General features: G+C 36.4%; 1 protein-coding gene across 3 annotated transcripts in view; it reads left to right on the top strand.

The window, feature by feature from the left end:
* The window catches only part of LOC129886758 (glycine--tRNA ligase, chloroplastic/mitochondrial 2), a 37,388-nt gene that overhangs the window by 1,647 nt on the left and 10,246 nt on the right, over positions 1-25,495 (top strand). For 2 of the 3 annotated variants that reach the window (XM_055961593.1, XM_055961592.1), the window contains exons 4-23: positions 1,554-1,635; positions 1,772-1,835; positions 2,962-3,017; positions 3,258-3,335; positions 3,527-3,601; positions 3,970-4,040; positions 4,570-4,686; positions 4,792-4,893; positions 5,415-5,541; positions 8,218-8,301; positions 8,523-8,609; positions 9,545-9,646; positions 12,156-12,219; positions 13,554-13,609; positions 17,545-17,616; positions 18,105-18,187; positions 20,260-20,308; positions 24,973-25,035; positions 25,128-25,217; positions 25,295-25,381. In XM_055961593.1, coding sequence (XP_055817568.1) covers positions 1,554-1,635; positions 1,772-1,835; positions 2,962-3,017; positions 3,258-3,335; positions 3,527-3,601; positions 3,970-4,040; positions 4,570-4,686; positions 4,792-4,893; positions 5,415-5,541; positions 8,218-8,301; positions 8,523-8,609; positions 9,545-9,646; positions 12,156-12,219; positions 13,554-13,609; positions 17,545-17,616; positions 18,105-18,187; positions 20,260-20,308; positions 24,973-25,035; positions 25,128-25,217; positions 25,295-25,381 — 1,609 coding nt within the window. Of the gene's footprint in view, positions 1-1,553; positions 1,636-1,771; positions 1,836-2,961; positions 3,018-3,254; positions 3,336-3,526; positions 3,602-3,969; positions 4,041-4,569; positions 4,687-4,791; positions 4,894-5,414; positions 5,542-8,217; positions 8,302-8,522; positions 8,610-9,544; positions 9,647-12,155; positions 12,220-13,553; positions 13,610-17,544; positions 17,617-18,104; positions 18,188-20,259; positions 20,309-24,972; positions 25,036-25,127; positions 25,218-25,294; positions 25,382-25,495 lie in introns of those variants that run through there. The other variant, XM_055961594.1, reaches the window with a different exon arrangement.

Genomic DNA, 25,495 nt, shown 5'->3' with positions numbered 1-25,495 from the left:
AAAATCTTAGTCTTTGTTAGTGTCAGTGTTGTTAAAAGCAAGCGATTCATCCCTTAAGCTAGCAAGAAGCGCTTACTTTTTAACTGGTTCAAAGAAGCAATGGTCTTTTAAGAAGATAAAGTAAAGAAGAAGAGAAGGGGACCTTTTAGACAAAAAGAGAGGTGAGAAGGTGCATACTCACTGTTGCTGCTGCTTAGTGTTTGTTCGTTGTTCTTTTTTCAGACTTCTATAGTTCTGCTCCAGGTTTTCACTGTTCCTTGCTTCTTCTTTTCAGTCTCTTGCTGTGGCCTCTTCTTTTTTCTTTCTCACTGCTTCTCAAATTTTATTATCTGTTTGTCTTTTTCGTTTTTCTTCATCTTTCTCTTTCTCGCTACTTCTCAGATTTTAGCATCTATTTGTATTTTTCTTTCTTTTCCAGTTATTCAGTTTTTTTCTTGCTTTCTTCACTGATTTCAATGGACATTTTTGAAGAGAAAGGGCTCTTTTTTTTTTATTAGATATTGAGGCGAGTAAGGTGGGATATAGTTTGAGGCCTCTCAGCCGTAATAACAGGGAAAAAATCCTCCAAAAATGGAACGAGTTTATAATTAATACCACAAGAAAGCTGCCACCCTCGCTCCTTCAAGATAGTGAGGGGTGCAACAAAAAGTATTCAAAAAGTGAGCCGGAGGGCTCAAACTCATCCTAAGTTGGAAAATGAAATAAATAAAGTTTCTCAAGAGGAATGTATCAGGTTCTGTCTTCTTTTTGTTTCCCTTGATTTTATTTTCTCTGTGTCTGTTTTTTTTTGCTTTTTTTCACTGAATTCAGTGGGACATTTTTAATCAGTTTACTTTGTTAATTGTTTTTTCCTTTTTTAGAGAATGTCATGGGCATATTTTTTTTCTTCCAGTTTGTTAGTCTTTTTTTTCTTTTCTTGTTTTCACAGAATTCTATGGATGGACGAACATATTATTTTATCTATTTGTGCATGGTTCATTTTGGTGTTCTTTTAAAATTGCCCTTCACTTCAATGAAGCATGCGCTTCGCATCTCGCTTAAAGACCGAGGGCCGTTGTTGCTTTTTAGCTTGTCTCACTCAATACTTGGTTAGTGTCATTGGCAAAGATAGTGTCAGGTTTACCTTTTAATGTTCTTAACTTATTTCTAAAGTAAAGATGTTTTTTTCCTGCTAATTGCAGATGGTCTTATCATGCTTTTCTCACCTCTCAGAAGAATTGGGAAATGTTGTCATTCTAACTAAATGAGAATGACTTTAGCAAAGAGAATGGACTAATCAATTGTGCTAGCATACAGCTTTATTCCAAATATCCCGTTCCTTTAATTCACATCATTCCTTTTTCCTTGGGGTGCCCAGAGGAGGTGTCTGTGGTGGTGCCCAGAGGAGGTGTCTGTGGTTACTGTTTCACTATCTAGTTCTTCATGCTTCACTTACTCTTTTCTGGTTCACCATACTCTAATCTTGGGCATGAAGTATGATGTCATATTTGCAATGAAGTGAATACGTTACTATATTTTCATGTATGGCTATCAATGTGACTGTCTGATGGCAGGTATGTAGAGCCTAGTATTCGTCCAGATGATAGTCGTTATGGAGAAAATCCAAATCGGCTTCAAAGGCATACCCAATTTCAGGTTAGTTTGCCTTCAATTCACTGTCTAAAATTCTGAACTACAGTTGATTGCATAGTACTGTTGAAGCCTGATATGCGATTATTGTACTTCCGACTTGATTCTTATGGATGTCTTTCTTGTTTGAACTGAAACTCAGGTGATTTTAAAGCCTGATCCAGGAAATTCGCAGGACCTGTTCATCCGTAGCTTGTCAGCGTTAGGTTTGCAGCCAATATCTACTTTCTTTTTTTCTTTTTCTTTTTTCCTGCATTATGTCTTTCAGAATAACTTATGTTGTAACTGCAGCAATAACTTCTTCCATTTGGTACTTCTGGTAAGTAATAAGACTGCACGGTCTACTAATAAAAAAAAACTTGCAAACTCTTAAGCTTTGAAGCCTGGGAGATAGGACCATGATTTCTAATCTTTTGGTTTTTGCGTTGTGACCAGAATGCCGTGGTCACAGAATTTGGATGTGTCTGATCTACTTGCTAAAAGACGTGTATGACAACTGCTTTTTAGAGATAGAGCACATCTAGAGTTAGAACTAGGATTAAGAAATAATGTAAGTTTCAGGCAAAGAAGAACATGTTGATGGGAAAATGTGATTAGGAAGAATTGCAAGGATGAACTAAAGGAAACATGTCCAGTATACATGATTGATCATGCTTGCTGGAATAGGTCAAAGAAAGCAGAGTTTCTTTCTGTTCGTTAATCACATAATATAACATTGAATCTGGGGAAAAAAGCGAAATATACTTGCTTGTAGGCGACCTAAATGTATTAAAAGGGAATTGAGGGAAAAGACTTGAGAGAAACTAGTTTTAGGGAACTCAAAAGTTTAAAACAACTTGTTACTCTTGATGAGGAGGCTGTTCATTTCTTTTGTTCTAGTTAATATTTGGTATACTCGTGAGATTCTTATTTTAGTATAGATGATTGGATGTTATTTGTAGAGAACCATATCGTTGAATAGGTTCTCCACTGTTCTAAAAGACTTGTATCACGCGGTTTTCCTTCCAAATTAATTAAAAGAAACTTTATAAAAAGAAAAGAAGTGGTTGTATGTTATTTTTCCTCTTCTTGTTCTTATTCTTAAATAATATAACATTTTGTGTCACTTTATGCTTAGGTAACAGCCATACTTAGCCAAATAGGCATACACTTTACTATAGTTTTTTTCTCCTTTTTGGTTGTTGGAACTTGGACGTCCCTACAAGTTTCATGTCGTGTATGTATTTGTGTTTCTTGTGTACGCACACACAACACACACACATGTGTGTGTGTATATATATGTTAGCTCTAGAAATTGTTTTGGCTTGATCTTTTACTTTATTGTGTTGACAGGTATTGATGTCAATGCACATGATATTCGCTTTGTTGAGGACAACTGGGAGAGCCCTGTAAGATTATTCTCTCTTGATAAGAAATATTTAACTTTTATATATATATGCACTTATAATGTTTCATGAACAGAACATTTCCTTTGTACTTACTTTCCCGTTCAGGCAAATTTCCATCTTTTTGCTTGGATTTGCATGAATGGTGTTTTCTGCTACATGACGCACAGTAATGTTTGTTCCTTCCCTCTGAGTATCTCAGAGCTGTATTGCTAAATGTTTGTTGGCTTGAACTACTAGTAGGTGCTTGGTGCCTGGGGATTGGGCTGGGAGGTTTGGATGGATGGAATGGAAATCACACAATTCACCTACTTCCAGCAGGTTATTCTCTCTCTTCAGACAAAAGGTGTACTGCAGTTTTATAATCCTGATCTTTGCTCAACAAACGAGTTTTAAAAACTTCATTTGCTTACTGTTACTATTGACATAGAAGAACTTGTCCTTTTTTGCTTTTCTATTTGACCCTTTCTCTATTTTTGAGCACATTCAGTCATTAACTTTTAACTTTTCAGGCTGGAAGTATTCAGTTGATGCCAGTGTCAGTTGAGATCACTTATGGGCTTGAGCGTATCCTTATGTCACTTCAGGTTAATTTTGCTTGTTGAGATCACTTTCAGGCTTTTCTTTCTCCTCTTATGATTTCTTTCTTCCTTTTTTCTTCTTCAAACAAATGATGAGGCTCATTGTATACATTCTTCATTCTCTTCTCACTAGGGGGAAAAAGGCACCAGATAGCTGTTTTTCTCTTTTAATTAGATCATACTGTGTTTGAAGCACTTCTTACTGTTCTGTTTCTGTACCAGAACCTCCAGTATGATCTCTACGTTTACTATGTTTCTTAGCTAGCAGAAAAACCTTCATATAGGAGGTCAATGTAAAGAGGATATACTACCTACATTTCTCTTCTGGTTCTCCAATATTATGCTTGTTATGACTCATTATTACTTATCTGCAGGGTGTTGATCATTTTAAAAAGATTCAGTATGCAGATGGCATTACATATGGAGAGCTTTTTCTGGAAAATGAGTAAATAAGCTAATTCAGCCAGAAAGCTTTCTCCTTTCTTTTTGTTGATTGCCTTACTAGTAGCCAGATCATTTTGCTTCTTAGATTTTCTTATGCCTTCTGAAAAATGTTATAATCTGCTGTTTCTCAAGGCGTGTACTATCTTGGATATCTAAACAGTATCTTCTTCATTTTCTTGTCATTGTGCATAAATATTGCTTTCAAGTTCCAATTCTTAACTGTATAAGAAATGAAACTTGCATTGCATTTATTATGTATAAAAAGAAAAGCTGTAGTTGTAGATGGATAATGCATAGCATATGATAAGAGCCAAAGTCTAGAGACTTTTTCTGTTTGTCATGTAAGGAAATCAGACTGTTTGCAAAGCTTTTGTCATTTGCAACTTAATTTGGAAATAATTCTGAATTATGTGTATCATAATAAAATTAGGAGCACTTATCAGAAAAATAAAAATAAAAATAGGAGTACGTGTGCTTGATGAAATCTGTCATTTTCGGGAAAGAGATTCCAATTTAAGCTTCTGTTTCAGGAAGGAGATGAGTGCGTATTATCTGGAGCATGCTAGTGTTGACCATATACAAAAGCATTTTGATCTTTTTGAAGCAGAAGCTCGCCGTTTGCTTGATCTAGGCCTTGCCATACCTGCGTATGTACTTAAACCTTAATATTATTTTTTCTTCATGGAATGGAGATACAAATAAATCTTCTGTTAACTTTACATCGAGTAACATTATTCCCTACACTGTGCTAGGTATGATCAGCTTTTGAAGACTTCTCATGCTTTTAATGTTTTAGACTCGAGAGGCTTTGTTGGGGTGACAGAACGTGCTCGTTACTTTGGGCGTATGCGTAGGTAGACATTTTTATTTTTTCTTCTGATTACTTCTATTGCCAGAGAGTTTTTCAGGTTTTCTTAAAGTTCGGTTGATGATCGAGGAGTCTACCCTTTTGGCACATGTAAAAATTTGCTCCCGCAAGTTCCAAATGCTAGTATCATGCTTAATATATATTCCATCCGTTTCATATATATTTCACTCTTTTTATTTAGTTTGCTCTGTAAAGCTTTTCTATGTTAGGTAACTCTTTAACTGTATACCTCCTATTTACTTCTAATTCCGTGCTCTTGGAACCATAGAAAAGACTTGTTTAATACCACAAATTCTAAGTTTTTTTTTTGATAGGTGCCAAAAATCTTCCTTTTGTCTCCTTACCTCCGTGCCTATTCTGACACAAGTGGAATGGAGGGAGTAAATCCTTATTACTATAAAGAGAAGTCAGATATATTGGTGCCAAACCTTTTTACTCCAAAAAAGTTTGGAAGTCTCAAGTTTGATTTTTTTGTTTTTATGTCTGTTTTTTGTCTCCCCCGTGCAGTTTAGCTCGACAGTGCGCACAACTTTGGTTGAAGACAAGGGAGTCTCTTGGCCATCCACTAGGTGTTGTTTCTCATAGTGCTCACCTTGTTGTTCAAAGAGAAGTCTCGGAGGAAGCAACAGGAAAGGTATGTTTTTTCACTTAAGCCTTTGCTTGGAAGCTATAGAAAGCATGAATATCTTAAAAGTTTGCTTTCTCTTACTTGGTTTGCATACAGAATGAGAGCAAGCATTCTTTTGGCCCCATTATTTTAGTTCAATAAGAAAGATAAATAAACAATATCTTTCCTTTCTGATGTTCCTACCAAACCAATCAATGGAAAGAAACTGATATTCCCACTCTTCATACTCTACTTTCTTTTCTGTTGTTCTCGATCCTTGTCTCTTCCTTCTCCTAGTTTCCAAGCAATAGTTAGTTGGTCTCCTAATTTGCTGTGCATCTGCCAAAAGAGTTGTAGCTATATTCTGTTTCTTTTATTACTATATCCTTCCATTAATACTTTATGAACTATATTGTTACTGTTTATGTTCTTTGTTCTGCTGATTGGTGTTTTGGTGAGGATGGGGTGGATCTGTAGAAAGTGATGCTCACCTACTATGGATAAAATAGATTAAGTAAACCCTTCTGCTTATTCTTCTGTTATGGTGGAGTGGGATTCATTAGATTTGTTCCCTACGACCCTTTTCAAAAAAATTTAAAAATCCTTTTTAATAAAGATTTGTTCCCTATGAAAAGAGTTGTGATACTCTTTCTTCTCTCTAAAACTAATGATCATCATGGTAGTATGACAGCCAAAAAATCCTAAATAGAGGTGGCAACTTGACAACGTTTAGTTTTGACAGCAACAATTGAAAGAGTCCTCCTTTTTGGTCTCTAGAAGGGGAATCGAAAAGAGAAATTTCTCAGCAATTGTTTGGTTGGATGTTTTGATTGGAGGACTTTCTTGTTGAGAGCCATTGCTGAGTGGGCGGACTCTTCATGTAGAGTCATGATTGGGTTGATTGAGGGTGTTTGTGCTGTGCCCTTCTGCTATTCTAATTCTCATTTAAATCCGAAACTTTACATATTTACAGAAAGGTAAAAAATGCAAGATCAATATTTTGTTGCTTGTTCGATGGAGCTTCAACACAGGTGCTCTGGTTTGACTTGGCTGGGTGGTTGGTGGTAAGTGTGACTTGGGAAGGAGGGGGTTGGGGTTGGTGGTAAGTGGTTGTGCTCCCCATTTATTCAAGGTGTTTGAATTTTCTTGGACGGATTGGTGACATATTTTGGGTTATTGATGTAAAACGATAAAGATCTTAAGAGCCGATGCTATTAAAGATGGCGACTTCTGTGAAAGTGCTTGGTTCTTGTTGGATAGAGGACTTGAGCTCACTGGTATGCGTCACTACACATCAATTAGGCGGGCAAAATGTTGGGGAGAAACAAGTTGAAGGCCCCATCTTAACAATTCCAACTAGACAAAGGCAACAGTCACAAAAAAAGATGACATGGAAGCCGGTGAAGTGCCTACTAGCGGGTAGATGTTGGCAAAGGGGCTGGTATGTCAGCTATAAAGGTGTTGAAGACAAATTTGAATCTCAAATTCAGTTGATGTGGGCCATAATTTGGATCTGGTTGGGCTTATAACAAAAGAAGCACCTTTCAATAACCAAGACAGATCAGAGACCGAAATCAAAGACAAAAATGGGCCTCTCACAAGTTGAACCTAAATAGAACTCCACAAGCTCAAAGCCAACACAGACAAATCTATAATAAAAAGCCAAACCTTGAAAATCCACAATCAAATACAAAGACAATTTAACTTAAGAGCAAGCAACCAAAATTCACAACCTAAGCCACATCCACTTCAGTCTAAAAATAAAAAGCATGCTAGAACCTTAATACAAATTCACTTAATAACAGCCCATAGCCCAGATGCAAAATAATGACAGAGTAGTATACACCAAAATACTCACTTCCCAAGCTAACATGTAATGATCGGCTTAAGGTGTGCATTGACCAGTGAAGATGAAGACGAGAGTGATGTTGTTGTTAAAGTCAGTTGCTGCTGGTTGAGGGTGTTAGTAATGTCCTCCCAGTTCTTTGTTGTACGATTTTCTATTTTTGGTTATACTTCTTGTATGCGGGTGTTTTATGCCTTCTTTTTAAAAAAATAATCTTATTACCTAATTTAGAGAAAGTAATGCCTTCCAGCCGAGAAGGGCAGGTATGAATGGAGTTGGAAAAGAAAATGGTATTGTAGAGGGAAATTTTGGAAGTTGAATGGCGCTGAAGGGGATCGTCTCCTACTTTTTATAAGTTTTAAGTCCGGTTCCCTCAAAAGATCTTATAGTTCCTTTTTTCCCTGACTCTGAAGAGAGAATGTCCGGTGTCCTGTTTGGTACAACAAGGTGGAGACAGTGTCTTTTGTGCGAAGTGGAAATGCCAACATCGTGAATACATGGGCTAAATATGCTTGTACATTGTGGTTCAAATGAAGTTTTTTCAGAAAAGAAAGGTTTATTTTGAAAATGTAGTTCATTCCCTTTTAGTGATCAGTTTGATGAAGGTTTCAACCTTTTCTTCTCAAGTTGCCGTCATCTTGTAAGAATTTTTTTTACTTTGATTCCATTGTTTTGCCTGCAAGTTTTTAGTTACAGGCATTTAGATCTATGTGCATACTTTTTGTGGGCTCTTGCTTTGAATTTATGGAATATTGGCTTTCATAGCTAGCCAGACTGCTTTCACATTCTCTTTGTAACATTTACTTGTTTCTAAGCATAGGTAAAATTTCTTGCACACCTTTTTTCCTATCATACAGGTTCCTTCAGAGCCACGATTGTTTGTTCTTGAAATTGGGACTGAGGAGTTGCCTCCAAATGATGTATCAAGTGCATGCAAGCAAGTATATATCTTCTTTTTCATCTGGTTTTCATTCTTATTATTTGCAATTCTCTGTTCCTGAAGTTTATACTGTAATTATGGTAAGGGAAGCGCGTTTGTGTTTTCTCTTGCCTTAATTCGTTCTGATGTCATCCGGTGTGAGTTCTCAAGCAAGCAGTTCAGCTTAGTTGATTGTATTACTGCTCTGATAAATCTGATTTTTATTTGTGCTGGTCATTGCAGCTCAAGGATCTGATCGTTCAGTTACTGAACAAACAAAGGTTGCCTCATGGGGAAGTACAAACACATGGCACCCCACGTAGATTAGTGGTAGGATTTGTTTCATTATGGTTGGTCTCTTCACAAATTCTGCTTTTTGGTTACTTTGAAAAGCTGTGCGAACTGTCTATGAGACATGAACTGGTAGGAAAGAGAGTGCAGGATTTTTGGATATTTTATCTACCATTCTCTATATACTTTTTATAATTGTTCTCAGATCCATGTAAACTTAAAAATGGAAAGGGTTGAAGCAGCTTCAATGCCTGCAACTTCTTAGAAAAGTTACCTTTGCCAAATCATTTGTATGTTACATGAGTTGTTCAATAAGTATAAAGCCAGTATAAAATCTTGTAAATGCTACAAGAATTCTTAAAAGTATGAAGCCAGTATTCTAACATCTGTTTTGTGGGAACTTCTAATTTTTTTATACAGTGACACCAGTTCCAGAAAGTACAAAACCCAAATTCCTTTTTTTCCCCAAAAAATAAAATGTCTGGATAGAAAAATCCATGAACTCAGCTGAGCTAGACTTCCAGAAATGGTCATGCTTATAAAGTTGGCTCAGCGTTACATAATTGTTTCTTACTTCTGTAAGGCCTTCCGGAAAGGTTCACAGAAGCGGACAAATCTCCATGTTCATGAATTGGTTGAGCTTTCTGGTTCTTGCTCTCACTATCTCCTAGTTGGTGCATTTTGTCCCAATTCACTGGGTTAATTCAGGAGTCTCAGTAATTTGATACTCAATAACGTGTATGACCTACTTGTATTTTTTAACTATTCAATCCCAACTTGACCGAGTTCTTGCTAAATGAACTGAATTAATTAAAGTAATTTAACATATCTATAGCACATTTGAGTCTTTTCAAACTGCATCATGGACTTTGTGCAGGCCTTGGACTTTCCACCTGTTAACTTAGTTCCTGCAAACTCTTCACTACTCACTGGTTTCTTTTCACCTTATAGATGCTGATAAAGATCATTTGCAGGTTAGCGTTGAGAAGCTACACTCTAAGCAAGTGGAACATGAGGTAGAGATTCGTGGACCTCCTGTTTCTAAAGCTTATGATAAGGAAGGAAATCCTACCAAGGTGGAGTGAATTGAATTTTAGTTATTCGTTAATTTAATTTACTGGAACATTGTTCATTTGAGTTACTTGCTATAAGATGCATTATTGCTTGTATCTTGGGTCTTGGCCTACTAAATAGAGGTGAAGGGAAAATTGCAAGCGAGTTTTTTCTTTTTCTTTTTTTTTTTGACAAGAAGATTGCTAGCAAGTCATTTTTCCCCTTGTCATGGATTTTTAACTCTTATCTGAATTATTAGGGACCAAGAAGTCCTATATTTCCCAACATTTAAGACCTTACATAAAGTAATCTATAATTAAATGTTGCCGGTTTTGTCGAGAACTGGTTATATGTTATCAATATCATTCACAAGCATTATATTTATATTGTTATTATCTATTTGCTATTCAGGGAAGCACTGGAAGAAAAATAAAATGTGCACATCATTTAGGTCTTGACGACAAATTGCCATACGAAGTATCCCTAATTGCTTAAATAGGACATGGAAATCTGCACAAAAGAAAAGCCCTAGCAATTATTTTCCCTATTGTAAATTTCCAAATTTCCTTCCCTGGTTCAAAAGTAGGTTTCTATTCAAAATTTTCAGTTCTTGATATGAGCATGATCTCATCTGTTGGAGAAATTCTAATAACTTGGAAAAGCATAAAACAAGATGTATTTTTGGATCTTGTAAATATCGCTAGGATCTTGTAAATTTAGTGCATATCAATAAGGATCATCCTAGGTCGATTAGATGATGTAATTGTGTACTTTGATTTTCTGTTTTCCTGAGAACATTTAGACTCACCGTTTAAACATCCAATAGTGTGAATAATGAACAATGTTTTCTGTCAATCTTCTTCTCGTCCTTGTTTTGGTTCTTACGTGGTATCAGATCATTTATGAGATATTAGTCACTGTGCATTTACAAGTGTTGTCAGGCTGAAGAGAAATCTTCGTTGTGTAATTTTTGGGGGCGAGTGGCTGGGGATGCTGTACTTCTCATAGGTGTTGAATATCAACCAACACTATAGATATAAGTCCTCCGGCCAGAAGAACTCATAAAGCCACAACCCAATCAGAGCTGTTAGGCGCCAGGAGAAGTCAGAATTTTCTGGTGAGATTTGTTCAAGCGTCAGCGTGTGACATATTCTGGGAACTTTTTGGTGAGGTTCCTTCTCTTGTGGGGATCTCTCCTAATTACTAGCCTATTGTTCAATTGTGACCACAAGAACACCAGTCCGAGAGGTCAGTCCACCTTTCCAGCCTATTATCTTCCAATACATGCAATCCAAGTCTTTCAGCATCCTCAAACCTTTTGAGTGATTTGAAAACTTTTCTGGTAAATATTTTGGCAAACAGACTTTTCTGGTACTGCCAACACCATTTTCTGGTGATTTGAGAGCTCCTTGTTTGAGTAAAACGTTGATCAGCTCTTTCCAGCAAATAGATCTCTGTGATCTGTCTATTTTTTCTTCTTTTGAGTATATTTCTCCACTTGAATTTAAAAAGGATCCTAACAATGTAGTTGGTAGATCTAGTACAGAGTCAGAATACTGACCAATGGCTTTGGCCACAGGTGAGCTTAGATGGTTAAATCAACTTCTCCAAGAATTTAGCTGTTGAGAGTTATACCCATGAAATTGATATGCGACAATCAAGCTGCAATTGTCCATTATCCACCAAGTTCCAAATTGTATTCCAGTTGCCCCTCGGGAATTTCTTGGTTATAGAAAATGATCAAGCTGCAATCCGTACAGCTTCAAATCCAAGTGTTTCATGAAAGAACAAAGCATATGAAATAGATTGTCTCTTTATTCGACCAAAGATTGAGTCTGAATGTATAATGACAGGTTTCATCAACTAAAAGGATTAGTTAGCAAATATCCTTACAAAATAACTCCGTCACTCTAGAATCGGGTATATTTGTGGCAACTTTGGACTTAAGAGCATACTATATACATTCCAACTTGTGGGAGAGTTAAATATTAGGAAATAGACAATTCCTTGAAAATATGACAAAGGTCTAGAATCTCTATATTTGTGTAATTTAAATTACTTTATTTTCCTTCTTCTGGAATGCTTGTAAACACTAATTGAACTCCAAATTTGAAAAAAATAATCAAGCAATTCTATTCCCAAAATTTCTGCTTTTCCTCCTTTCTTCAGATATATAGAGGCAATGTATGACATCTCTCTTTTGTATCAAGCACTATCATAACTCTTGGAAGTCATATTAATATGTTTTTTCCTTATAGAAATCATACAATAAAATAATTATATCATCAAAAAAGAAAATGTTCAGTATTTGTCTTGTTCCTTATTTCAACGTTCCTTAAGAAATCTATTACCATATATTGCTTGTATGTTGGACTTAATTTAATTTTGAATTGAGCTCTAATCAAGTTTCTTATTTCGATGAATGTAGGATCACTTTGTGTTTGCTAACTCATATTTGATCTCTAACCAAATTTCCTTCGTATTTGATGAACTCAAGTCAGTTCTGAATTTATCAACTCATACAACTTTCAGGCTGCTGAAGGTTTTTGTCGCAGAAATAATGTGCCTTTAGACTCCATGTATAGACGAGCTGAAGGTATGTTACGTCAGATGAGCACTTATTTTATTAACTCAGTGTTTGTTCATGTGAATTCTGGTGTCGATTTAGTCTATCATATGCTAATCATAGAAATTTATTTTGCTTAAATGTGGAAAATTACTTAGATTTGTTTTTTGACGTCTGATATAATATTTGTTATTGATATTCAGACCCACTTGTGGGATTACACTGGGTATGTTGTTGATTTGCTATTTGTTATCCCTTACGAAACCTGAAATTACTTACCAAAAAGATCTGACATTTTCTATTCTTTATAATCTTTTTCTTTCAAATTTTTGTCTGAATCACTGTGAGTGTCTTCTGTTTCTATGGCTTCTTAACAAATCGTGTTCATTGTGCCATAGTTGGACAATTTGTAGTAAAAGAAATTGGAGGATGTGTCACGGCAGTGAAAAGAACTTAACGAGCTGTAAAGACCTTCTACTTTTTATTCTTAATGTAAACTGAGTGCTTTTTTGTATAGGTATGTGGGTAGGCTTAAATGGAGGTCAAGAGTAGCCTAAATGCATCATTTTACATATCTTTTGGCACCATTGTTTAATTTGATTCAGTGAAATTTAAAAATCATTTTTTAATTATTTTTGTTACGGAAAGGTTTTTGCATCTCAATAGGAGAGAAGTACTACCGATTCAACTAATCCTTTTTTCTGATCAAGTAATAAAATTTTATAAACAATGGCAAGCGACCATTTCAACTAATTTTCTACTGTTCAGATTCTTCTATCAATGTCACGTATGCTTCAAACACCTGTAGGTTTACTAAACGGAACCAATTGGAGGGTGATTCTTACTTCTATAGATTTCATGTCTGACAATTCAAGACAATGAGACTAGAGATTTCTTCAGCATTTTCCTGCTAATAAGAACTAGGAAATACATGCACCTTGAAATCACTGTTTACCAAAATACTCTATGAGTTCCTACTTGTGAATTGTGACTCATTTTGCCCTGGATGACAAAGTTCTGGTCCTTATTTCCGATACATGCATCTAATGGGTAACAGCACAGTACAGGTGTCTGCTGAAGCAAGTTAGACATGGTACATTTCACTGTTCAGTTGTGTGGAATGTTTCTTTTTGATGTATTAACAGTTCCTTAAGGCTCTTCACTTCTCATCTTTACATATATTCCTTTTTCATATATCACCATCTTCATTAGCTGTATAAAATGTCATCTTACTTGGCAAAAATAAGTTAGCTTTATAAAATTGTCAAAGGCTTCACTGGTTCACTTGTTTGCATAATTGCATGTTGCTTGTTTATCTGCGCTGCTACAAATGCTTGTGTTTCATTGTTTGCTTCTAATTGCAGGGATAACAGAATATGTCTATGCTCGTTTAGTGGAGCCAGCACATCTTGCGTTCGAGGTACACATAGAAAATAAGTGTTTTGTGTATGATTTCGTGAAAAAGTAATTTTCCCTTTTCAACAACTAGCTAACCTTAGTAGTGTGTGTGACCACGGTGCTATAAAATACAAAGTTAATCATGGAGATTACTTGTGATTATGCTTGGCTGTGTTTGATAAAGATTAATTATATGAACAGGATAATAGAAATGGGTATATTACTTTTGTTCAAATCCACGTAAGCAAATTGAATGAAAAATGTTTATGGCGCTCCTCATGTAACCATAAGAATGTTATTTAGGTCAGCACCTTTGATGTTCATGATTGGCATCAATCTCTATCAAAATGGTGTGGTTTTTCTTTTTTTGAAGCTTTCTAGGTGTGTGTGTGTGTCAAATTCCTGCCTTTAGGCCTTTTAGCATACGTGACTTCATGCAACCAAAGATACTCTGTTACTCAAAATTCTTCTATCACCTTGAGTTGCCCGGGGATGAGGCCCACCTTTCTAAAGAAGTTCACTGTTATTATAGTTTTTGTTGAGGAAGTGATTTGCAGTAACTCGAGGTCGTAGGACTTGGAGAAATATCATTTTGAAATAGCTGGCGTAAGAGAATGCAACACTATGTTCCCTCATGAGTTACTTGTGCATAGAAAGTATATAGATATATCATCATATTCTATGATATCCTACGTTAGTGTTTTAATGCAGAAGTGGCTCTACTTCTACATGCAAGGACATAATGCTAACGATTTCAGGCAGTTTCAGGTCTAAAATTCAATATAAAGAAATGTGCAATTATTCTAGAGGGAAAGGTATAGAACATTGAACAGCTTTTGCACGTGTACTAGTTGTTTGGTTGGATTAGTCTTAACAATGTACCTGGGCTTACCATCGGATCCACCTGTAAGAAATATGTAGCAGGAATTTTGTGATCGGAGAAAGTCAAGTAAAGATATGTAGGCTGGGAGAATATATATATATATATGTATATATATATATATATATTTTTTTTTTGATAACTGTGGTGTCCGGGCCAGCTTTCGCTCAACTCGACTAGTTCCATGGATACCTGCCACCTCCCACCAACAACAATTACCTGGAAACTCTGGCCAAGGTTAGGATACATTGGAAGAAATCACCGTGTTTTTTGTCCTTGCTGGGATTTGAACCTGTTCTCAGACCAGTTTATTGACCACTAGTCCACACCCTTGGGTGCAAGAGAGTTCTATTAAAGGAATATAGATTCTGCTAGAAAGTACTCTATCTAATATTTCCATGTACATACATGCCGCTGGTGCCCATACCTGCAGTTGTGGGAGAAATTTGAAAGCTGAAAGTGATTTTTCCGAGCTGCACCAATGAGGAGGTGACTAAGCACTGGTTGATAGATTGGATGGAGATCATGTTTCCTCAGAAAATGTTGGCTTAGAGGTGAGAATAAGTAATTTTAACGCGGTTCAATGGAGAAAATGGTAGATGTTCCATAATTGGATTAAGCGTTATGGAGAAGTGACACTGTAGAAAAATATGAGAGCTAAGAAGCACATTTGGAGGACTGATTAGATCCATATGCCATATAGGGGAGAGTTTTGGAGTGTTATTATAAATATGAAAGTTCTGCAGAAACATATGCTACAGTTTTCAGTATTTTATATTAAACAGAAAACAAGCATTGCCACATGATTTAGAAGAAATTTGCGGGTCTGGAAAGTGTGAGTTTCCACACCTCCTAAAGCTAATGTAAAATAGAACATCTCAATCATGAATCGGGATATATGGATATGAGAGCGATAAAGCAACAGCCTTTTCACAGGTCACTTTAGCATGTTTTATCTTGAAGGGAAGGACATGATTTTTTCACTCCTCAACATGGAGTTCCTGAGTAACTAGAAAGATCCGCGTTTTGCCTCATTTGGCAACTCTGCTAGGCATTCTTACCGTTGAAAACTGAAGTTCACATCAGTTGGTGTTTCATGTGTAAGTTACTGGGGAAGATGTGAACCACTTATTACTTTACTGTCTGGTGACATATAAGTTGTGGAGTAGTCTGGTGCTTGTTTAAAATTAAATCGGTGATGCCAGACACTGTCAAAACATCTTCTAAGCTGGGCATTCAGAAGGACAAGGAGAAGCAAGCTGTGGACACTTTGGGAAAAAGAAACTGAAGTTCTTTTGAAGGGTTTAAAAGTACTTCTGTACAGATTGGTGGAACATATATATTTTTTGTAAATTTTTTGCTCAATTTTACCTCTTATATCATTAAAAATTATAATTTTATAAAACAAAAAAGACGTAGATGGTCGGAATGATAAGATGACCATTATTGTAGGTCAAATTACTTGTTTCTTCAAGCTTTATTTCCTGAGCAGCTTGTGAAGGGTTTCATAGAGATAGTATGAGTGCCATGTATTTTAATAAATTATAATATTCTTTAAGTTAAAAACCAAAGACTGAAAAGAGAAATTGAAAAGGAGAAGCTTGTGGAGTGCTGACCTAAGACTTTCAGACTATGTTGCCTTACAGGTTTTCTGGAATAACCTTTATCTTGGTTATCACAATGCTAATGGATTTCTAGGATGAGCTCCTATTCAACTGTCACTATAGTGTTACTGATGTATGATGTCTCTTTGACTCCGAATTGCCTTGCCTTTTGTGTTATAGGTGTATTTGATGTATTCATCTAATCGTCATTTTGGCCATTAAATTGTGTTCACGTCTATCAGTAGTCTATGTTGTCAGATAGCGTTCATTTATTTAATTAGTTTTGTAATACACTCCATCATGTTCGGGCTCAACTCCATTCTCGAGTCAAGCACGTGAGAATTCTTTTTGATAATGGATGACTGTATAGACTTGAACGAAGACCTTGCTGTTATACCATGTAAGAAAATGGACCTTGGGCCTAATTCATTCCATGCAACATGAATCTAAGGCAATAACTCAACTCCAAGAGTTAAGACTCATCCATCAATATGGTATCAAAGTCATACTCATTCTTGATGTTGGTTTATCTTATACCTGGTCACCCATATTATGTTACTTCACACTTTAGATGTTCAGCCCTGCTAGTGCGGTGAAAGGGCCAAGGATAGAAAATCCCACATCATTTTAAGTGTATGGATTGTGGTCTTCCTCTATAGAATTGGATAATCCTCAATACTTGAGTTAATTTTTATAATTGACTTAGGCAAAAGATCTCTTTCTTAATATGGGCCTCGCGTTTCTTTTGGGTGTAGATCGCTACTAGACATGATTTAGGTACAAGCGCATTGTCGGTGATTTACGTGGAAGTTGGCTGGCCATGTCAAGTTGCTGGACAGCTTCTATGAAGAAAGATGAGAGAAATAGACACTAACTAGGGAGTTTGGTCCCTATGAAAAGACTTGAGCTACCTTTTGGAGTTGAGTTAGGCCCAAAATCCCTGTCTTAATATTGGCATGTGGTGTTTCTTTGGGTGTCGTCGACCATTAGGCTTGACTTAGTTATGAACACATTTTTTGGTGATTTTATGTGGCAGTTAGCTGGCCATGTCAAGTTGCTGGACAGCTTCTATGAAGAAAGATAATAGAAAAGGCCACTGCAATTGGATGGAAAGTTTGGTAGTGAATCTCTACGAAGAGCTATTTGTTCAACTTGGACTGGATTTGGTCCAAGGACCTAAATTAAATGTCTGTGGGTCTGAATTCTTTAGTTTTAATTTTTTCTTTAACTGACAACGAAAGATTTAGCCTTTTTTGTACTTGTTCAAGTTAATTTTTGCAGTTACACTTATGCCTTCCTCACTATTAGTACGTAAAACCTGCACAATCTCTTAAAAGTTGCTACATGTAGTTCTTCTGTTGCTCTGTATAAATGAATAATGTATCTGAATAATATAACAGATACATTCTTTTTTTGTTTTATTTTTAATTCACTAGTTTTCCTAGATCTCATTGTTTGAATCACTATCAACAGGTTTTGTCTGAAGAGCTACCTGGTATAATTGCCAGCATATCATTCCCCAAGTCAATGCGTTGGAACTCTGATGTATGTCCCACGACTTTGACTAACCCTTTTTCTTTGCAATATGCATGAGTTGTGATCATATTTGTTTTTATCTTTTTCAGTTTGTTTATTATAATCTAAGTGTCTATTGCCTTTTTATTATGCAACAAACCTTTATGTATAGCTGGAATGATTTGTCTTCCTATTAACCTTCCTTTCAAGCTTACTCTATTAAAGGAAAGTAAATCAACCCTGAACTGAGTGATATATTTTATGGTGTCCTTTTCAACTTTTCTCTCTTATCCTTTTTAGTACTACAACAAAGTAGTCAACTTGGGTTATGTTCCCAGAAGCAAATTTATATTATTGTCTGGTGCTATTTTTACTTTGATTGGTATTTTGTTCAAACTTCTTCATCTTTTTTTCTTCAATGCATTATTCACAGATCTTAGTACTGTTAAATTCTATAACTGCAAGAAAATGCATAAATTCTGTATGAATATAACGTGCATTGAGAGATTGTCATGCAGGTTGCATTCAGCAGACCCATTCGTTGGATTTTGGCCCTTCATGGAGGTGTAGTTCTTCCCTTTATGTATGCTGGAGTTGTAAGGCAAGTTTGAACTTCTTCCTGCTCTTTTTTTTTCTTCGAAAGAAATTCTTTTACTACTTTACTCAATATTTGCCTAACACAGGAGGGTTGAGGTTTCGGTACTTTGTCAACTCTTAGTTTTCTTTTATTTCAAAAGGAAAAAAAAGTATAGATGCAATGGATTTATCTCCTTTTCTTGCACCCATCCATCAAAAAAAAGGGGAGAGAGACGCGGTGGGTGAGGGTGAGGGTGGGGGTGGGGTGGGTAATAAAACTAATTCTCTTTGTTATGTCAACTGTCAAGAAACAACAACATACCCAGTATAATCCCACAAGTGGGATCTAGGGAAGGGGTGTACGCAGACCTTACCCTTGCCTTTGTGGGGTAGAGAGGCTCTTTTCGAAAGATCCCTCACTCAAGAAAAATGTTTTTTGAACACGGTTTGAAAGAAGTGCAAGAGTAAAAGCTACTATACAAGTACAAACTCTAATTGACTGAAGCAGAAAAAAATACTACTATAAAGAAACTCCTTTTTCTCCCCCAAATTTACTAACCTGAAAATGAGGGATATTTACTCTTTTACATTCATACAAAAGCAATTTTCAGTCTGTATATTTGCTTTGTTTTGACAATGAATATACATTCACCATTCATTAGTTTGAGCTTGTATTTTTCTCTTCAAATTTTATAACTCCTCGCACACATTAGAATATTGTTTTAAAACGTTTTTTATTGATTAGCATAGTAATTCACGTGCAACGCACATGTCCAGTCACTAGTTTATTGAATAAGAGAAAATTGCAGATCAGGGATATCGACATTGATCAATGACCGAAAAGATAAACCTGATCATTTTCCTCCATTTTTAGCAAACTCTGGAGCTCAAGCCGACTTTTCTTCTTCTTCATTAAGCGATCTCACAAGTGTCTTTTTGAAGGCTTCCAACTTAGTCACGATAATTTTGTGTCCACGAATTTTTTTTCCCCATCCGGTGTCCGGTACTCACATTGGAGCCTGACTAAATCTAGATTAGTGCCGGAAAGTTCCACATTAGAGGGTAAAGCACTCCCTAACAAAGGCAACTCCGTACCTAAGGGGCTTTGAATCCGAGACCTCTAGTCAAGGAGAAGAAAATAGTGATTGATCTCAGCTTTCTTTCAATGTCCAACTATTTTGGGGCACTTAACTTGCAGGACAGTTTTTCTTGAAGTTGACTTTGTCATACTCTTGGTTGTCTTTGTCTTTCTTTCTTTGAAACTTCCCAGTGCAGTCTCGATATTTTGCATCTACTTAATCAATACAAGTTTGCTATGGTCTTGGGACTTTTAGCAGCTTATAAGCTGTAAGTGGTGAGCTGTGGTGATCCTTTATTCTCTAGCACCACTTCATGAAAAGGTCTCACTATTAAACGGATTAAGCCTTGTCTCTTTCCCTTTCTTTTCAACCAGCATCAGCTTTCTGATATATGGGCTCCTTCGTGTTTATAAATGGTCTCTTAGGTCTAGGAGATAAATGTGATTCTTTGAGACCATGTTGCATGAAAGAGGAGATTTTGTGAGATGGAATTTGCTTGATCTATTTCTTCAAAACTCTTGCAGATTCAATAGTATTGTGACGATGCAAAAGAAAGGAAAACCTCTAATTGTACCCCCAATAAATCTCCTAATTACCCAATTATATGGATTGAGAATCCAGTCTTTCCATATTTACATTCTCATCAGGCTGCAACAGTTTAAAGTTTTTTTTCATTGAAATTTTTGTACTTCAATATTTTTCCTTTTTGAAATTTGCAAGAGTTTAAGCTTTGATTTTCATTTTCCAAATAACCTTATTTCAGAATGCACCCGGTTGGAGCTCACCGCATTTTGTTCATTAATGAAATTCAATATCTTGAATTTGTTCTACAGCCCTGGGTAATTCTAAATACGTACTGGGGGTACATGTTTTTGGATGAGTGCTTGAACTGCATATAATTTTTTGTGCATTTTATTAGTGTTACAGCTCTTATGTGATCAGTGTTCGTTTTTCCTTTTTTTTAATGGTTGGTTTTTGGTTCGTCTCTTACTACTGTATTTCTTTTATTTTGCTACAGTGGAAATGTATCTCATGGTCTACGCAATACTCCATCTGCTACAGTTAAGGTATGTTTCAAAATTGTAGATTTATCTTTTGGAAGCTCTTCTACTCTTGTTATCATGCTCAAATATTAGAACCTTGTCATCCTTTAGTGGAATCTGCCGTGTGTTCTCTCTCATTACATTTGAAAATCAAGGAAATTGATATTGTTATATCTTCAATATATGTCTAGATTTATTAAATTTGAGTATGCAGGCCGCATTCAAGTCCTCTATTTTAATCTTGTTCAATGGGTCCACATTGCCTTTTGGCAGTGCCTAATCACGTTTGTCTCAGGAGAGCATGCTTAATCAATCTTAGGGTAGTGTCAAATCTATTTATTTAGGCAATATTTCTCAGCAGTAATATTCAAGGAGTACTATTCTGAAAACACTATTCCAGTAGTACTTCCTCAACGTCTATTAATTTGTGTACTACTCCAATCAGTATTTGGAGGTTGTAGAATTCTTAAGTCGGGTTGGAATATTCTACGAGCAGTGGCGTGGGGACGGTAGTGTGGACTGTTCGCACTTAAGGCACAACACCATAAGCTACATAAATGGCCTTCTCTCTCTGTAAGTAGCAACTCCTATGTGGTGGGAGATTCTGAAATGGTTCTTCCTTCCGTGTACAATTCCAGACATTGTGGCGGAGGCACTATTTAGCTGGGTCTTCAGAGGATGGAGGAGAAAATGAAGGTCATGAGTGTCGCTCCATTAGAACTTATGTGGGTCCTAAAGAGAAAAAGAAATATGAGAGCTTTTCAAGGAATAAAATATGATTTTTATACCGTTGATAAGTAACCTATTTTTTTGAAAAAGGCAACTTGTATTATGAACAAAGAAATACTCAGAAAGTATTCCAGTAATACTTGCAACAAAATTACAGGAGTAAGGTGACCCTACTAATGCTTCATTAATAAACTAGAATACTAGGAATATCCTCTTCTTCTTGAGGATATTCATGTTTACACCAAAAAAAGAAAAGGACTAGAAAGTTCATCTTCAGTTTCTGCAGAGCATCTCTGCTTCCTTTCCATCCATGTAGTCCACCAAATGCAGGCTGGGACAATCTTCCATCTCTCCGTGTCCCAACTGATTCCCATCTCTATTCCAGCAAGCTAGAGCCTCTTTGATGCTCCTTGGCATAATCCAACTTATGCCTCTCGAATTGATGAAAATCTGCCATAACGCCACAGTCTCTCTACAATGTAGAAAGATATGGTTTATTGTTTCAATCTCACATTCACAAAAAGAGCACCTGGAGCATATTTGAAGCCCTCTTTTCATAAGGTTGCCCTGGGTGAGTGCACCCTGTTTGGCTAATAGCCAAGTGAAACATGCTACCTTGACTTTTCGGATCATCTTCTGCGCCAGCCACCACACTGTGAGCCTGATCTCTGTGATCTCTTGTAAGCTGAACCAACTGAAAATCTGCCTTGCTTATCTGGTAGCCAAAATAAATTGTCCTCATTGGAATTTAAATCTTTGTATTGCTCCAGAGTATTGAGTAGTTCAGCCACTTTGTTAATTTCCCAGTAATTTAAGTGTCTTCTAAACCTGAGATCCCACCCCTGATTGTCTCTCATTTCTCTGATTTTAGATACCTTTTGAAGACTCAACTTGAACAGATCAGCAAACTTATTCTTCAAAGTTTCCTGTCCCGCCCACACATCTTCCCAAAACAGGGTTTTCCCCATTTCCTACCTTGATTTTATAGCTGTTTGCAAAACTGATCCACTGATTTCTAATAGACCTCCATACTCCAGTCCCATAAGGTTGTGTGGGCAAGTAGGCGGTCCATTTGTTCTCCATTCCAAATCTGGCCTTGATTATCTCCTTCCACAATGCTTGTTCTGGTGAAGCAATCTCCATAACCATTTATTGTTCCTAATTTTTGGTTACAGGAGATTTTAGTGTGTATAGAACATTGGGTGTGTTCTGTAGAGAATCATATTTTTTGTTGATTCTCTACTCTTTGGTTTATCACTTGTATTCACGAGTGTTAAATGTCTCACATTTGCTATGGGAGTAGGTTGTTCTCTCCTTATACGGTCTTGGCTAATCTCAAATTTACTGGCTAGCTTTTGAGGTTAGACAAAATATTCATTTTCTTAACATGGCATCAAGCTGAATTTTGGTAAGCCCATTGAACAATATCTTCTCTCTATCTACTGCATTGCTTTAGGATTTCTCTCTCAACTCAATCCATCGGGCCGCTCTGGGATTCTCTCATCTCTCTCTCTTTCTCTCGCCCATCGAACTTACTCTTTCAAGTATTGGAATTGCTAAGCTAGTTTTCACTTTGTTATTTAAGCCATATCCAGTTTTACCAAATTATTTAACTGGTACATAGTGTTGGCAAACTTAAAGCAAAAGCATACCTGTCCTCCTCCCTGCTTCTTCTCCTTCTCAAAACTTATTTGGATCATGTGTATTCTAAAACAACCAAAGTTCATGATCCGAATTAATCAAGAAGCTCCTATATATGGTCAAACCAAGGGTGGAATCTGAGTTTTAGAAGACCTTTGAATGACTGGGAGATCCAGAGGTTTGTGGAGTTTTACAAGGTCTTGGGGCAATTCAAAGGAACTACTGATGCACAAGATAGTTTGCGATGGCAGGATCACAATCAAGACAGTTTTAGTGTCAAAGGAGCCTACAAGAAGTTTAACCCTTGCAACAGTCAGAGGAATGGGTTGCCATGGAAGCTGATATGGAAAACTAAAATCCCCTACAAAGTGTCTTGTTTTACTTGGCTTCTTGCTAAGCAGGCAGTTTTGACCCGGGAAAATCTTATGAAGAGCAATATTCAACGGAGTCCTGGGTGCTTCCTATGTGGTGAAGAAGTAGAGACTGTCACACATCTCTTTCTTCCCTGTAGGATAACCAACATTTTGTGGAATGTTTTCATCAATCTGAAGGGCATGAACTGGGTTATGCCTAGGAGAGTTACCCAGACTTTGAGGATATGGAGCAGTTATGCAAGCATTACTGGGCACAAAAGAGATGGAAAATCATCCCGGCTTGCATTTAGTGGTCTGTGTGGAAAGAAAGAAGTCTCAAGATACTTCCAAGACGAGTAATTCCATCCAGAAGATTAATATGAATTGCTTAGTTTTGTTTCATTTTTGGTGTAAGAAGGAGTACATGGAAGATCTAGCATCAGTTACAGATGTTTTAGGTTCCTTGTAAATTTTGTTATAGGGTTGAAGATCTTCCTGCTACTCTCCACAATTGTTATTAGGAACCTATAATATGTTGTAGCAGGTTCTGATTTTTTGGGAATAGAATACAAGTTGTTACCTTCTCAAAAAAACATAAAAGTTACTTTGAGATCAAAATCTTCATATGAAGGCACAATGAGGCATGTACGTCAAGTATCTACTATTTTCCAATACAAAACTATTGACAAAAAGATTATTCAAACTGACCACTTTTTTCTTGCATTGTTAACTCTCATTAAATAGAGTTCATTTCTAAAGATGATATTGTTTTGGTCTCACAATTAGAGCTGGATGATATGGAGCTGTGGACTAACAAAAACCACTCTCAATTTGAGGAAGACATGTCTGACACTTTAGACATTGGTAGTTCAAAGTTCAGTTACGTATATCTGGAGTTTGGTATGACAAGTAAACTTTAGTGGCAGATGTCTAAAGTTCGGACAAAAACATTTGAAGTTTGCTTGCACAAGCAAATATGCCAAACTTGGGCACAATTTGTAACTTCGGACGTGGATTTTGTAGGTCATATATATTTGAAGTTGAGTCTAAAGTAACTAGACGTACAAAAGTTTATGAACTTAGGCAATGACATAAATATAGGGGTCCTAAAATCGTTTATCTGTAATCTTCCCACCTTTCATGTTACTTCTTAGCTTGTTGGGTCTACTCTTTATCTCTGCTTGAGGTCCTCCCTAATCATATTGAGCTTGATCTCGATCTATCTATCCGAATCTCTCTTCTATCTTCACACATAAAAGGACGAATACGGGAAAGTAATATTCCGGAAAAAAATCTTCAATCCATATGTAAATCCTAGAATAGGGCTACATGTGTGAGAGGATGTTGGAAATTGCTACACTTGTTCTTTACCGGTTATGTAAGAGTTTCCAAAGGGTTATGATGTTGGGCTACTCCATTCGTTGCCTTAAGCTTTTGGGTTGAGTATTTAGATTCTTTCACATGGTTATTAGAGCCATCCTCATCCCCATCCCAATTCCTTGGTTTACCTAATATTTGCTCCCATGTTGTATTCTCTACGCACCAGATGCCCCATCTTGAGTGTGTGGGGGAGGACAGTTATTGTCTCACATTGGTTGAGAATGTGCTATCACATTCTTAGATGATCTTGCACAATTCCACCTCATGAGCTAGTGTTTGAGGTTGATTTAGGCGCAAACTTCATTTTCTTAACTATAGGTTTTTTCCCAACTGTAAACAAATTCTTTTTACCATATCAGGAAGAAATATTTACCAGCATAGAGAATAAATAATACTCATCATATCTCACGTGGTCCAAGACTCCTATATACGTTAATATTTGATTCAATTCAAGTTCCCTTTTCTTTTTCTCTATTTTAAATGTTTTATTGTGATTCATAGCTTCACTTTTAAAGGAGAGTTGCTATACTTCCTCTACCCTTGGAAACAGAATCTCTGATGGATTCTTTCCACAAAATACTACAGATATTGGATGCAGAAACCTATGCAAATGTAATGCAGGATGCTGGGATTCTTGCTGATGTCGAGGTAATTCAAGTTCTGCATAAACTTCCATTTATACTTTCTATTACTATGCTTGTTGATGATCTTTTTGATATTTAACCATTATCATATATCAGCATCGCAAGAAAACAATTACGAAGAACTCAAACGATTTAGCAAAAAGTGTACGTGGACATATTGTTATGAAGAGTGATTTGCTGGATGAGGTAATAGATCAAATTCCAGACTATTCCTATTCAATTGTCAGACAGAACAGAATTTAAGCATTTTTCTCAATGCTTAGGTCGTGAATCTTGTTGAGGCACCACTCCCTGTACTTGGAAAATTCGATGAGTCCTTCCTAGAGCTTCCAAAGGAACTACTTATAATGGTAAACTCTCATATTCTCCTGAATCTCAATTGTTTTTTCGCTGTCTTCATTTGTGATATTATAAAGGTTGAGCAAAAAATACTACTGTCTTTGGGTAAAAGAAATAAGCATGGA

Source organism: Solanum dulcamara, chromosome 4 (genome assembly GCF_947179165.1).
Source record: "Solanum dulcamara chromosome 4, daSolDulc1.2, whole genome shotgun sequence".
In the NCBI taxonomy this organism is placed as follows: Eukaryota; Viridiplantae; Streptophyta; class Magnoliopsida; order Solanales; family Solanaceae; genus Solanum; species Solanum dulcamara.
This window is presented reverse-complemented; position numbering and strand designations above follow the sequence as displayed.